The following is a 15,537-nucleotide window of genomic DNA, read 5'->3' on the forward strand; positions in this document are numbered from 1 at the left end:
GATCTAGTGGCCAAGAAGGATGTGCGGGGGTAATGCCATGCAGACACCACAGTCCTAGTGCACCCTAGTATAACATTCATTTTGTATTCTAGGTTTGATGGTAATGAAACTATTGGGAATGGGTCAGGAGCACTAGTTTATGCAGTGCCTAGCGATAGGGATGGTTAGCGTTACTGCCCAGGGGTGGCATTGCGAAAGTGTGAAGTTATTTTTGTTACAGTTTCAGGGGAACATTAGCTGCTCAGGCAACTGGAGGCTTTGGTGTTCTGGATTGTCGTGCCCTGTTGGTCTGCTGGGGGAGGTTTCAGGTTTTGTATGGTGAGTTGGAGAGGTGTGAATGGATGGGGTCTTTAAATTCCGGACATGCAATATCAGGGAGTTTGCACATTTGGAAAAAAGACACAGAGTACATTCCTATCTTAAGCATTATTGTGTTTCTGCACCGTTTTTGCAGGAGACTCACGTGTAGGGAGACTATCTCGAGTCTTCGCAAAAGTGGAGGGGGGGGAATTAAGCGCAACCTCATATTCTTGGTACACCCATGGTGCCATGGTATGAGTGGTAATTTTCAAAAGGGGGAGGGACAGTGGGGCTTTTTAGAGAGGTCCAGTAAAAGTGCCCATAAGGCCATGTGAACAATAGAATTGGATACTGTTCCTCTAGGGAACTTTTTCCTTTTAAACTTTTAAATCCAAATTCTGGATACAGTGCTCTATCATTTGTTAAAATGTGTAAATGTCAAACAATTTAAAAACCTTTAAAAGCATAGAACAACATTCCATCTGGTGGTACAACCGGTCATGGGAGTATAACTACCCTATTTATGAGTTAGAATAAATGGTCCACTGCTGATCCTGTGCGCTAAGCAAGTTGAATATTCTTTTTTCCTAGTGCTCCCTATAACACTGTCCCCACCGCTGACCAGCTGGTGTTTGGCATACACATCACAAACCTTACAGACACTATCCCTAGAGGAACAGTATCCAATTCTATGGTATGAGTGGTCCCAGGTGCCCCCTTTAAACATCAGGCGCATATTACTGTGGAAGAGGTGTGGCGCAGCAGCCAGGGTGCCAGACCACAGGGTTCACAGTTCGATCCACGGCACCAGGTTAGCCCAGCACCATGTGACTCTGGTTTAATCTTCCCAACGGCCCCCAGCGCTGGGACACCTCTCTAGAGGTAGCTGTCAACTTTACAAATGTAGGTATTTCATATTGTGGACCATATAGAAGGACGCTAAGTTATCCTGTATGGAGCCCGGATTGTGAGAGTGTCTACAATGGAGTGGTGTCCCCTGCCACTCCTTATATGTCAGCCGAGGTGGTGCTAGCAGGCGACTAACTGGGTGCTTGATCATGAACCTCCTCATTGAGCCACATAACCACACATAACTGGGCAGCTCAGGGAACTGATGCGGGTTTTGAACTTACTGGATATCCGGAGAGAAACACATCCAGACTCTAGAACTTTCTCCTGTTATGCCACAAGGGTTTACAGCACCTGGAGTACAGTCTTGTTTAAACGGGAATGGTGCAGAAGGTGGGGGACATATCCTACCTAGCGCTATACTTATCTGATAATTCACTGCTCCTGCTGAGCCCAAACTCACCCTGCGGTACCCCTGTGGCACTTGCAAGCAGAGGCTCTCCATTCACAGAGCCACCGTTTGCAGATAGGGTGCAATAGGCACTTGACAATTCCTTTCAAGAAAATTGGGGAAGCTCCTGTAGTAGAGCATATGACTAGGATACGATGGTGGAGATAAGAGGTATGCCTCAAAACATTGTATTACATTAGACGCTTCCTGGAACGAGACATAGGCCAGGGAGAGGCCCAACTTTCACTAATAGAAGAGGAGCTCTTCTCACAGCCGCAGAGGTTAGAGGAATGGCAACAAATTTGTAGGAACCTCTTAGATGACCAGCTCAGATTGGGGAAAACACACACAGCAAAGGCTCCATGTGGAGGGGGAACAAGACGGTGCGCTGTTGGCGAGCCTGGTCAGGCAACAAGACTCCAGGAAACCAGTCATGGTGTTGCAAAATGCATCCGGGAACGGTCAATGCTCATCAAGTAATCAATTAGGTATTCCAGGCTCAGCTCTGCAAACATATGAGGCTCAAACTGTGGGCAAAGTGATCACCGGGTGGCCTTCCTGGAGTAGATACATCTCAAACGGTTGAGGTTGGAGGAGAGGGAAACCACGGAAACGCCACTCACGAGAGATTAAATCCTAGCAGCAATGCAAAGGTTGAAATGTGCAAAGATGCCAGGAGGAGCTGGCCTCCCGTCAGAATTTTTATCAAAGATATGCAGATGTGATCACGACTATTGTTGGAGGTCTATCAGAAAGCACTCCAACGGGGATGGTTACCTGCAGCCATGCTTGAGGACCATATATTAATGATTCCAAAACCGGGCAAAGATCCATTAGAGGGGTCCTCATTCAGACCGCTTTCATTGATAAATAGTGATGTAAAAATACTAAGTGGAGTACTGGCGGCACTGCTGCTGCCGTATCTGTCCACTAATATACGAGGAGCAGTGCTGCTTCATTCCGCAGAGAAGCACCATGTATAACATTCATAGACGGGCCTATGTCTTACATGCGCCGCACCAGAGTGAAGGGCTTTTGTGTCCTGGCATTCCCAGATTCAGTAGGTGTTTCAGTCGACTGGGAATATCTGTGGTGCGTACTGAGGAAGGTGGGAAAATGCCGCAAATTCACAGCACGGATTAAACTATTGTACACTGAACCAGGCACCATGGTGTGAGGCGGCAATATGGAGTCGTAGCAGTTCCAATTACATCTTGGAACCCAACAGGGATGTGCCCTGTCACCCCTACTGTTTGCACTAGCCATGGACCTCTATTCCATATAGGAGCTCAGGGGATACAAGGAACAGGTCGTCTCCCTCTCTATGTATTTATAACAGCACGGGACGTGTTACTTTCAGTGGTGCAGATACCCTTGGTCCACACCCCTCCTGTCTGTCCCTTAGGATAGGGTAATCACCAACTATTCTGGTTGATATTTCTAGACCAGGTTCCCCACTTTGATTGTTAAAAAGGAGACAACGCTGTTCACCCATCTATCTCTACCTGTCTCTCGGTAAAGGAAAGGTGAGAGAAAGTGAGAAAAAGTGAGGAAGGGAGTGGTGTCACCTGGATGGATCTAAACATTGGTAGAGGATTGGAGAGCTTGAGAGTGTAGGTCAGTTTCTGGAGAGACCTCCCTTTGTCGTTGATGGGCAGGGCAGCACTTGTAACAAGCATTTGCAATGCAATAGGTCTCACATTAGGAAAGTGTGAGCTATTGGTATTGTAAATGACACTTTTTTTTAAATGTGTTGGCTTCGCCTGGATGGATCTAAACATTGGTAGAGGATTGGAGAGCTTGAGAGTGTAGGTCAGTTTCTGGAGAGACCTCCCTTTGTCGTTGATGGGCAGGGCAGCACTTGTAACAAGCATTTGCAATGCAATAGGTCTCACATTAGGAAAGTGAGCTATTGGTATTGTAAATGACACTTTTTTAAATGTGTTGGCTTTGAAAATATATAAATTAATAGCATTGTTATTCACACAGCCAATAGCTTACACTTTCCTAATGAGAGTCCTGTTAGCTATGGCAATGCTTGTTGGTAGAAAGCAAGGACAGTGCTGTTGTGGTGCTGAGTGATGATGTGGTTGAGCTGAGTGATGCGGTGGTGTCCCCGAGTGATGGTGTCCCCAAGTGATGTGGTGGTGTCCCCGAGTGATGTGGCACAATCTGTTTCACTGCACTAAACACAGTTGGCAGCAGGAATTAAACATGTAAGGAAAGACCTGGCTTCGTGGAAGCAGATGTCAGATTTTTGGGCCAGGCAGATTGTCCCCTATTCCCCAGCTTCATCAGACATTGTAAGGTGAAAAAAATACATGGATCACGGATGTGGACACTGTAGTCCATGGGTACTCACAAATATTTTCCATGGGGCCAGAAAGTGTGGTATGATAGAGGGCCACACTGATTTCAGAGGCTGGGTTGGGGGTGGTAAGGTGGATGTAAGGGAAGTGAAGCATATACATCTAACGGCTGAATTGCACTATGAGAAACCAGAAAACAGGGATAAATCCTACCAAATCGTGTGAGCCAGGGTAGTGGTTTTACTTCACTTAACACCCCTTTTCTTCCTAATAAAAAGTGCACATAAAAACTGGCTGGTCTCTTTATTTCACTATTGGCATTGATGTCAGGGTGTGGGGTTGGAGAATTAACATTTCTAAAATCAGGTTTGAAAACGATCACTTTAAAAAAAATTCTCAATGCACTGATAATCTGATGTACTAAAGTCAAACGGTTCTATATGTTAATGAAAATAAGCTTGAAGAGAAATCATATTTTGCTGCAAGAGGTCTTAAAAGGTGTTCCTAAAGTTAAGCGGTGTAGAACTCCCTAGTTTCTTTAATATCAATTAACCTTTAAACAAACATTCGACAATTTAACATTTTTTTTAGGCTTGGAGTGGAGTAAACAGCAGCCCAGAGCTGCAATGGACATGGGGGGCTGTAGGTGCCGTACTTTAGACTGTACCAATTGCTTCCGGGTAGGAAATGTGTTTGAAGGCAAGTATATGACAATACTGATGCTGTGGGAGCCGTTTTTGTTGGTACAGATATGTTACTGTTGTGCATGTGGTAACATGCTGGAAAGTACGTCGACCCCATGAAAAATAAATGGTTTGAATTACTAATTAACTGCACAGCCCTGACAAATGAAATTCATGTGGATGAACTGTAAGAAGCTAAAGCCAACTTGATTTCTCACTTCAGGTGTCCTACCACAATATCGATTTGTGGTTATTCCAGTCAAAACTGTGTATCCAGTTTATGCACTCACAATATTGTGAAGCACTTTTCTTAACTCCACATCTAAGAACGTCAATGCTATTTATCTTTGAAAATGCTAGTGATTCTAACAATGGCCTCATCATAAACTTCACTGTACGACTAACTTGTTCTCCCACGGTCTCCTTGTGTACCACTAGAAAGAATTCCAGGAATGTATGCTATAGTTCTGTGCTTCCAGGACTGAAGCACATACATTCATTTCACTGTGCTTTCCACTACGCTATAATCCCTCTCCTACCGATTTCCAAAAAGTTCAGCTAAACAAGCAACTGGGTTATTATGCAGCCACACTGTTATACTCCTCTAGGATTATCGGCCATATGATCATATCTCTCTTCGAACTTGGTCGCTGTTTCTAGGAGTCGCTGCATTTCCAAAGGTCCAAATAATCCTTAATTCCCCTCCCACCCAGGCCAAATGTTTCTGGGAAAAGATCATAACGTTTATACTTTTAGAGAGACCAAGTCGCCGATGGAATGTAAAGTGTGGACTTATCCTTCAGCAAACTCATCAAAATTGACGTGTACGGCGTGCCGAGGAGGGGTCTACTATCTTTTGTCAGCCACCTAGATGTATTGTGTATTGTCCCCTAGATAGTAGACCCCTCCTCGGCGTGCCGAGGAGGGGTCTACTATCTTTTGTCAGCCACCTAAAGTATGCCTCCTCCACCCCAAGTAAAACGGTCAGCAAATTCCACCCCTCGCCAGAAGAGCGCAATTATACAGCGTAATGGACTATGTATTGTCATGGGAGTTTTTTTTTTTTTTTATTGTCCTCACTGAGCAAAAAGGTTTTACCTAATTAGTACCAGTTCTTCAACACCCCGACACACCAATAACCAATAGAAAGGCGACTACTCAGCCTTTGTGAAGGTCCTCCCACAAACTGCCACTTTTGACCTAATTAAGCCATAAATAAACTTGTTAAATTCTGCAGATTTTGTAGCCGAGTATGATAACAGCTGCAACTCCATTGTTATGCTTTGAACGCTCAACTGCAAAATTGTATGCCGAGTGACCAAGCCAGTGGCCCTGTATATACGCAATGTAGGCCATAGCACATTAAGGCCCTAAAATGGTAGACCGTAAAGTTGAGCAGTTTTTACTAGCGATGATGCAGCAACCTCACCCAAAACCTGACAGTGGAAAATCACAGCTAGAAACATCCCAATCCCATCTCAATACCATCAATGATAAGCCCCAAGCAAATGCTCTCCTAACACACAGAGTGACCAGGTCAAGTTTTCTTAATGCAACACCCGAGCAGACAGAACTCTTTAGGCGAGTTAGTCAGCAAGTCATGCTTCAGACTAACAACATTCCCTAATACAAATTACAACTGTCGTGAGAAGCAGATATCAGTGAAGCATTTATGTTCTACCCTCTAATCTTTCTCCAGCAGGTAGCAAAGTTGCTTACCAGTGCCCTGGTAACAGACTGTGACATGCAATGTGATCATCCCAACACAGGTCACTCCTCCATCCTAGCATGCAACTATAATGGTCAGCAGTAAGGAAGCTGCTCCCACCAATGCCAAGAATTACACTCAAGTCATGAGTAGGACAGGAGCCAAGGTTAAGAATCAACTTCACTGCCACCACACTGAAGCAAAGACTTCAGTAGCAACTAAAACCAAGCTGCACCTGAAGACAGTTGCATTGGATACGAGTACAAAGGAGACCCAAGAAGGCTGCTGGAAAGGAAAAGGAACACATTGTTCCACTTGTGTTATCAGCTGGGACAGAGGTGCAAAACCGGTAGGATGGGGTACTTGCAAACATTTCCCAAGAGCTCACAAGGTATGGTCTGACAGAGGCTACACTGATGCCAGTAGGGGTGGCAGTAGAGGGGCCAAGATTGAGTAAGGTGGTAATAGGTTAAGTGAAGCAAGTACATCTAGCGGCTTGCTTAATTGCACAATGTGAACCCGAAAACCTGGATCATTCCCAGCTTTTCTTTTGACCAAACTGCATTTTCGGGCAATTTTATCCCACTTTGCCTCCTTTCTCTTTGAGAAAAGGGGACCTTGAAATACAGTTCAAAACGTGCGCTGTGCAAACCTGTTTGATTATAATGTTGGCCAGACCGTGAACGACAGACTTGCCCCTTAGTTCACTATTCAAACTGTCATGCCGAGGAGACTATGCACGTTTCCAAAACTCATGTTTTAAAACCATCACAAAACACACCTACACCACAATGCAGTGGTATGGTAAAATGCTTCTGCATCTTAATAACATACAAATATGTTTAAAAAAATAGTGTATCAAGATCACTTTAGAAATAAAGGTATTCCTAAACTTAAGTGCTGCAGGACACCACCTTAGTCACTCCATGATTTAGTAAACCTGCAAATAAAGGTTTGCCTGTTTAGTTCAATTCTGAAGATTAGTGCTCAGCAAGTAAACCAGTCCATGCCACAGAGATGCATGTATAAAAAGGTCTTGCAGGACCGCTTTAGAGTTTCTAGATGGTATGACAACCAGATTCCACTCCGACACCAGAACACTCAGGGGAAAAAAAATCTGTTTCAGTGTCACCTAAAACTGGGGAACTACACAAGATCACCACATTATACTAATCAAGTAAGCCACATAAACAAGGATGATATAACAGACGAGTCTACTGCCATCACAATCCTAGGACTGTCAAGTACGATTACTACGCAATCTTCAATGAAAATAAGCTGCTCCTTCAAGTTACTATTTATGGTGAGAATACCAAACCAAAACCTGATGTCCTCACTCTCACAACAAGAAATGGGTTAAGTTTATATGGCTTATAGTGAAAGCAGAGCAAACCTAAAGGAGGTGTGCATTATTAGCAGCCAGGATAACGTGCTTTAGGAAAGAAACAAAAATAAGCAGCGACGTGCAGAAACCAGGAGATATGTGCTCATAGTACAGCATTTTGTCTCTACACTTTGCAGAACGCGCAGAAGTGACTAATACATCAATGTTTAACATACTTGGTAGGGCTATGACCTATCTGGTATTGCTGTACTCATTTGTAGAGCCTACAGCATACAAAATGAATGGTTAACGTTTTTATACCAAACTGGACCCTTTCACGTTTGCGAAGCACAACATTTACATAGAAACACTTTCTAAATAACATGGTCCTCTTGCAATAATAGTGTGCAACAAACTTTTATTGGACTTCACAAATTAACTTGGCTACATCAGTTGCCTAATCAAAGAAATTCAGGACCAAGACAATACAGTGCAAACAAACAAATGCGGATTTATTGGCAACTTAAATCAAAAATCTTGAACATAAGTGCTTAAAAGCCACCCCTGAGACGGAGAACAAGATGAAGAGTAGATTCTTTCTGAATGTTGTAGTCTGATAACGTGCGCCCATCTTCCAGCTGTTTGCCTGCAAAGATCAATCTCTGCTGGTCTGGAGGAATGCCTTCTTTGTCTTGGATCTTTGCTTTGACATTCTCTATAGTGTCACTGGGTTCTACTTCAAGAGTAATGGTTTTGCCAGTGAGGGTTTTCACAAAGATCTGCATACCACCTCTCAGACGTAGCACAAGATGAAGGGTGGATTCTTTCTGAATATTGTAGTCGGATAACGTGCGACCATCTTCCAGCTGCTTGCCTGCAAAGATCAATCTCTGCTGGTCTGGAGGAATGCCTTCTTTGTCTTGGATCTTTGCTTTGACATTCTCTATAGTGTCACTGGGTTCTACTTCAAGAGTAATGGTTTTGCCAGTGAGGGTTTTCACAAAGATCTGCATACCACCTCTCAGACGTAGCACAAGATGAAGGGTGGATTCTTTCTGAATATTGTAGTCGGATAACGTGCGACCATCTTCCAGCTGCTTGCCTGCAAAGATCAATCTCTGCTGGTCTGGAGGAATGCCTTCTTTGTCTTGGATCTTTGCTTTGACATTCTCTATAGTGTCGCTAGGTTCCACCTCTAGGGTTATTGTTTTGCCAGTGAGGGTCTTCACAAAGATCTGCATACCACCCCTCAGACGAAGGACAAGATGAAGGGTAGATTCTTTCTGGATGTTGTAGTCTGATAATGTGCGACCATCTTCCAACTGCTTGCCTGCAAAGATCAACCTCTGTTGGTCTGGAGGAATACCTTCCTTGTCTTGAATTTTTGCCTTAACATTCTCTATAGTGTCACTGGGTTCCACTTCTAGTGTGATGGTCTTGCCGGTCAAGGTTTTCACAAAGATCTGCATACCACCCCTCAGACGTAGCACAAGATGCAGAGTTGATTCTTTCTGAATGTTGTAGTCTGATAATGTGCGACCATCTTCCAGCTGCTTGCCTGCAAATATCAACCTTTGCTGGTCTGGAGGAATGCCTTCTTTGTCTTGGATCTTTGCTTTGACATTCTCTATAGTGTCACTAGGTTCCACCTCTAGGGTTATTGTTTTGCCAGTGAGGGTCTTCACAAAGATCTGCATACCACCCCTCAGACGAAGGACAAGATGAAGGGTAGATTCTTTCTGGATGTTGTAGTCTGATAATGTGCGACCATCTTCCAACTGCTTGCCTGCAAAGATCAACCTCTGTTGGTCGGGAGGAATACCTTCCTTGTCTTGAATCTTTGCCTTAACATTCTCTATGGTGTCACTGGGCTCCACTTCTAGTGTGATGGTCTTCCCAGTCAATGTTTTTACAAAGATCTGCATACCACCCCTCAAGCGCAAGACAAGATGCAGAGTAGATTCTTTCTGAATGTTGTAGTCTGATAATGTGCGACCATCTTCCAGCTGCTTGCCTGCAAATATCAACCTCTGCTGGTCTGGAGGAATGCCTTCTTTGTCTTGAATCTTTGCTTTGACATTCTCTATAGTGTCACTAGGTTCCACCTCTAGGGTTATTGTTTTGCCAGTGAGGGTCTTCACAAAGATCTGCATACCACCCCTCAGACGAAGGACAAGATGAAGGGTAGATTCTTTCTGGATGTTGTAGTCTGATAATGTGCGACCATCTTCCAACTGCTTGCCTGCAAAGATCAACCTCTGTTGGTCGGGAGGAATACCTTCCTTGTCTTGAATCTTTGCCTTAACATTCTCTATGGTGTCACTGGGCTCCACTTCTAGTGTGATGGTCTTGCCAGTCAATGTTTTTACAAATATCTGCATACCACCCCTCAAGCGCAAGACAAGATGCAGAGTTGATTCTTTCTGAATGTTGTAGTCTGATAAGGTGCGACCATCTTCCAGCTGCTTGCCTGCAAAGATCAATCTCTGCTGGTCTGGAGGAATGCCTTCTTTGTCTTGGATCTTTGCTTTAACATTCTCTATAGTGTCACTGGGTTCTACTTCAAGAGTAATGGTTTTGCCAGTGAGGGTTTTCACAAAGATCTGCATACCACCCCTCAGACGTAGCACAAGATGAAGGGTGGATTCTTTCTGAATATTGTAGTCCGATAACGTGCGCCCATCTTCCAGCTGCTTGCCTGCAAAGATCAATCTCTGCTGGTCTGGAGGAATGCCTTCTTTGTCTTGGATCTTTGCTTTGACATTTTCTATAGTGTCACTGGGTTCCACTTCTAGTGTGATGGTCTTCCCAGTCAATGTTTTTACAAAGATCTGCATACCACCCCTCAAGCGCAAGACAAGATGCAGAGTTGATTCTTTCTGAATGTTGTAGTCTGATAATGTGCGACCATCTTCCAGCTGCTTGCCTGCAAATATCAACCTCTGCTGGTCTGGAGGAATGCCTTCTTTGTCTTGGATCTTTGCTTTGACATTCTCTATAGTGTCACTAGGTTCCACCTCTAGGGTTATGGTTTTGCCAGTCAGGGTTTTCACAAAGATCTGCATACCACCCCTCAGACGTAGCACAAGATGAAGGGTGGATTCTTTCTGAATATTGTAGTCCGATAACGTGCGCCCATCTTCCAGCTGCTTGCCTGCAAAGATCAATCTCTGCTGGTCTGGAGGAATGCCTTCTTTGTCTTGGATCTTTGCTTTGACATTTTCTATAGTGTCACTGGGTTCCACTTCTAGTGTGATGGTCTTCCCAGTCAATGTTTTTACAAAGATCTGCATACCACCCCTCAAGCGCAAGACAAGATGCAGAGTTGATTCTTTCTGAATGTTGTAGTCTGATAATGTGCGACCATCTTCCAGCTGCTTGCCTGCAAAGATCAATCTCTGCTGGTCTGGAGGAATGCCTTCTTTGTCTTGGATCTTTGCTTTGACATTCTCTATAGTGTCACTGGGTTCTACCTCAAGAGTAATGGTTTTGCCAGTGAGGGTTTTCACAAAGATCTGCATACCACCTCTCAGACGTAGCACAAGATGAAGGGTGGATTCTTTCTGAATATTGTAGTCAGATAACGTGCGACCATCTTCCAGCTGCTTGCCTGCAAAGATCAATCTCTGCTGGTCTGGAGGAATACCTTCTTTGTCTTGGATCTTTGCTTTGACATTCTCTATAGTGTCACTGGGTTCCACTTCTAGTGTGATGGTCTTCCCAGTCAATGTTTTTACAAAGATCTGCATACCACCCCTCAAGCGCAAGACAAGATGCAGAGTAGATTCTTTCTGAATGTTGTAGTCTGATAATGTGCGACCATCTTCCAGCTGCTTGCCAGCAAATATCAACCTCTGCTGATCTGGAGGAATGCCTTCTTTGTCTTGAATCTTTGCTTTGACATTCTCTATAGTGTCACTGGGTTCCACTTCTAGTGTGATGGTCTTCCCAGTCAATGTTTTTACAAAGATCTGCATACCACCCCTCAAGCGCAAGACAAGATGCAGAGTAGATTCTTTCTGAATGTTGTAGTCTGATAATGTGCGACCATCTTCCAGCTGCTTGCCAGCAAATATCAACCTCTGCTGGTCTGGAGGAATGCCTTCTTTGTCTTGAATCTTTGCTTTGACATTCTCTATAGTGTCACTGGGTTCCACTTCTAGTGTGATGGTCTTCCCAGTCAATGTTTTTACAAAGATCTGCATACCACCCCTCAAGCGCAAGACAAGATGAAGAGTAGATTCTTTCTGAATGTTGTAGTCTGATAATGTGCGACCATCTTCCAGCTGCTTGCCAGCAAATATCAACCTCTGCTGGTCTGGAGGAATGCCTTCTTTGTCTTGGATCTTTGCTTTGACATTCTCTATAGTGTCACTAGGTTCCACCTCTAGGGTTATGGTTTTGCCAGTCAGGGTTTTCACAAAGATCTGCATACCTCCCCTCAGACGTAGCACAAGATGCAGGGTAGATTCTTTCTGGATGTTGTAGTCTGATAATGTGCGACCATCTTCCAGCTGTTTACCTGCAAAGATCAACCTCTGCTGGTCTGGTGGAATACCTTCTTTGTCTTGAATCTTTGCTTTCACATTCTCTATTGTGTCACTTGGTTCCACCTCTAGCGTGATGGTCTTCCCAGTCAACGTTTTGACAAAGATTTGCATTTTGTAACTGAAAAGCAAAATAGAGTATTAATAGGTGGTCCATTTCAGGACATACAAAACATGGTTAGTTCTTTTCAGTTCAGATCATTTACTCCGCCAAAACCCACATACCACTAATTGTGGTATTAAGCAACTGATAACAGTTGATGGGTCATAAGACAGCCAAGTCATGATCATACTATTAATTTGCATCACTTTACATTCAGCGATTACAAAAAAAACTTAAGACACTACATCTAATACGCTTTATAACAACAATTAAAACTAGTTTCACAACAAGCAGTTCGATTCTGCACAAGGAATTCACCCATCTTTAGGCAACTTCAGGGTCACAACATAAAATAATGGCGGATGCGAGCCCCCCCGCCGCCGCTCGAAATTAAATCCAAAAAGGTATAATTCGCCCCTTATAGCAATTGTTGGACTGAATAGTAAACTCCTTTGCAGCACATTTTGACATAGATATCAACTAACTTCGATGGAGGACATATACACTAAACGAACATGCAACTTCAGGGTTCTCCAAAGATGGTACTGGAGGGCCTAGCCTATGCCAGATCACGATACCTACATTTATCTAAATTAGGCTATGCTAAAAATATGGCATGGATCCGGTCAGATAAGACCGGACACTGTAGAGGTGCAGACTAAAGCTCGGACCTGTTTAACGACCCACATCGCCTAACTGAACATTCCTGGTGCTTTGGGAATTACTTAAGCACCTTTATGTTAGTCCCCAGAAAAGGGCATTATGAAATGTAAGATGCAGTGATCTTTTCAACTGTTCGCATGCATAAACGGGTCATACATCATACAAGTTCCTGCACGTCAAAATGGCGAGTGTATAATGCAGTTCAAATTAAAAACAAGCATGTCAAGTTGATTAAATGACACGCACACAAAAACAGTAGCATTCTGCTCAATTTTCGGGTGAGGTGGTAGTACCCAGAAAAGGGAATTATGAAATTTAAGATGCAGTGATCTTTTCAACTGATCGCAGGCATAAACGGGTCATACTCCTACAAGTTCCTGCACGTCAAAATGGCGAGGGTATAATGCAGTCCAAATTAAAAACAAGCACGTCACTTGAATAAATGACACGCACACAAAAACACTAGCATTCTGTTCAATTTTCGGGCGAGGTGGAACTCCATTAACTTAAGTAACCTTCACAAACCAAGTAGCTTTCCTTCCGTTACATGCCACACATTTACTTAAAACTGCCGTCCGATTCAATATATATGTTTCCCCAGTACACACGTTTACTTTGTAGCAAGAGCAAGCCCATCAAGGAGTAATTAAAATAAAAAACACGGGATTCGTATACAGGAGACTACATACTTGACCGTAAACCGGGGGCGGGTGGAAACAGCCATTTGTATTAATAACGGACAGAGCAATTAAGTCTAACCGCTAGACCGGCATGTTACGCCGACCGTGGGACAGATGTTAAAATCGACCGGATATTTAGACTATAAGAGTGCGTGATCATACACTGCATGGAATTGTTAAGAAGACTCGGCACGCTATCTTGCCAACATAGAATCAGTGAAGACATTGCCGTTTTTAAACTACAGGTAAAGATTAATTCGAGTCAACTGCAACGCTTATTTAGGGCGCTAAAACGGATACAATTAACGTCTATAAAAAAAACCCTGAACATGAAAAAGGTATTGCAGTTAAAACCTCATGATGAACTACATACACACAGATACAGTAACTAACCACTGATATAGATTTCCGTTACCGAATAGGCCCAAGAACGTTTCCAGTCAAGAGGGCGGGCCAGGTTACATCAAGTGTTTCTAAATGCGAATTAATTGTGTACCATAGACAATCAGCCAAGCGGTGAGAATAAATAATATCAAAACCCCAGTCAAAATATAACCCATCACGTAACTTCAGTCCTAATAATGGGAGACAACGCGCGTTAACCTGGAAAAACAATTGTAGAGTGGAACTATATAAATAAATATCTATATATATTTATACATACATACATAACACCCTTCCCATAAACAAGTTTCACTTACCACTACTTCTACAGTAGAGCTCCCGAAATATATATATAAATCTCCACGCGAGTCACGGGTGAACTGAATCTGAAATACTCAGCGCGCGCTCCCTTTTATTACCGAGGCTGAAAAGATGACGACATCGACACGCAACAAAGATATCCTCGCAGCAGTCATGCAAAATAGTCCCTCTAGAAAACGCTGGAAAAGGTGAGATTCATTAAAAAATATGCCATTTGCTTCCAGTCACGAGTGTTTTTGAGACTTGTTGGAATGCTCCTAGGCATCGGTCCAATTTGTTAGGAAAGATGAAGAAAAGATCAACTGCACAAATTGAAAAAAAGAGGCGGAGGGATACTACCTAGGACGACCCTCAAACAGCTGACCAAATGCTCTGGAAGCTTCGCTCAGTTTCTAAGGGAGGGGTGCGTTGAGTCATCGTTGATTGGTGGAAACCCGTGACGTTCCTGTTGCTGGGGATGTCTGGCAGGCTCCAGAGCAATTTGTTCGCGCTTGTTTGTCGAAAATGCGCCATCTTTTCATATTCATTCATGTATACTTTAAGATTATTTTTTCGGAGGATAATTAGTATGTCTACTTCAACATTTTCTTTTATTTACATTCTACCGTATTTTGAAGATTTATAATCAGCCTTTTTTAGTATTTTTAAAAAGTACATTTTTAGATTGACGTTCTCGGTGAAGCGGAAATGTTGAAGTAACCATTTTTTTGTATTTTTTCCTGATTCTGTTTTGCGCTCGGTCATGCTGGGTGCGGCAGTCGAGCAGCGCATGCCTGGTTTGAGGCGAGGACGTCTATTTACTAGAAATAGGATAATGCCACACCGAGGCGTGTTAAAGGAAATTTTGTCGCGTCGCTACTAAATCGAACGTAGCGTGGGCGACGCAGTTTTAATGTATACACTAGTGAACCGATTTCGATTTTCCTGGTGGAGTATTTCAAATGCCTTCCATTGAAAATAATTCCACGCTCTGGGTATTAAACGTAATGTTTATTTCAACAGGCACGTCTGCTAGTCTCACAGTGTCTCTGTAATTGGGAAAGAGATAGTCCGACGGTTCTTTAATCTTCCCAGAAATATGGCTTGGAGAGTATGTGATTGTTTAAAAGCGAAAACTACCCTAGAAAACCCAAAACAATGTTTAGGACGGAAGATTGAATTTAGTGCACAACAACCTGCCTAGTACATCTGTTTAAATCCACAAGTTGTTTAGTC

The 15,537-nt window shown here is 43.3% G+C and overlaps 2 protein-coding genes across 4 annotated transcripts; both read right to left on the minus strand.

Annotated features, from left to right (window-relative positions):
- Positions 1-8,025: 8,025 nt before the first annotated feature.
- Positions 8,026-11,054, minus strand: LOC144822438 (polyubiquitin-C). Of its 3 annotated transcripts, none has more exons than XM_078679964.1 (2): positions 9,653-11,054; positions 8,026-9,424 (listed from the first exon to the last, which is right to left on the minus strand). In XM_078679964.1, exons 1-2 carry the CDS (start codon positions 10,915-10,917, stop codon positions 8,176-8,178), a joined length of 2,514 nt encoding a protein of 837 aa, XP_078536090.1. In that variant the 5' UTR covers positions 10,918-11,054; the 3' UTR covers positions 8,026-8,175. The 3 variants fall into 3 exon arrangements, with proteins under 3 accessions (XP_078536090.1, XP_078536089.1, XP_078536088.1); XM_078679963.1 differs by having other exon boundaries at positions 8,026-9,273; positions 9,502-11,054; XM_078679962.1 differs by having other exon boundaries at positions 8,026-11,054.
- LOC144822974 (polyubiquitin) lies at positions 10,926-14,476 on the minus strand. Its single transcript, XM_078681062.1, has 3 exons — positions 14,319-14,476; positions 11,098-12,292; positions 10,926-11,006 (listed from the first exon to the last, which is right to left on the minus strand). Exons 2-3 carry the CDS (start codon positions 12,283-12,285, stop codon positions 10,926-10,928), a joined length of 1,269 nt encoding a protein of 422 aa, XP_078537188.1. The 5' UTR covers positions 12,286-12,292; positions 14,319-14,476.
- Positions 14,477-15,537: the final 1,061 nt, after the last annotated feature.

Source organism: Lissotriton helveticus, chromosome 3_1, assembly GCF_964261635.1.
Source record: "Lissotriton helveticus chromosome 3_1, aLisHel1.1, whole genome shotgun sequence".
NCBI classification, from domain to species: domain Eukaryota; kingdom Metazoa; phylum Chordata; class Amphibia; order Caudata; family Salamandridae; genus Lissotriton; species Lissotriton helveticus.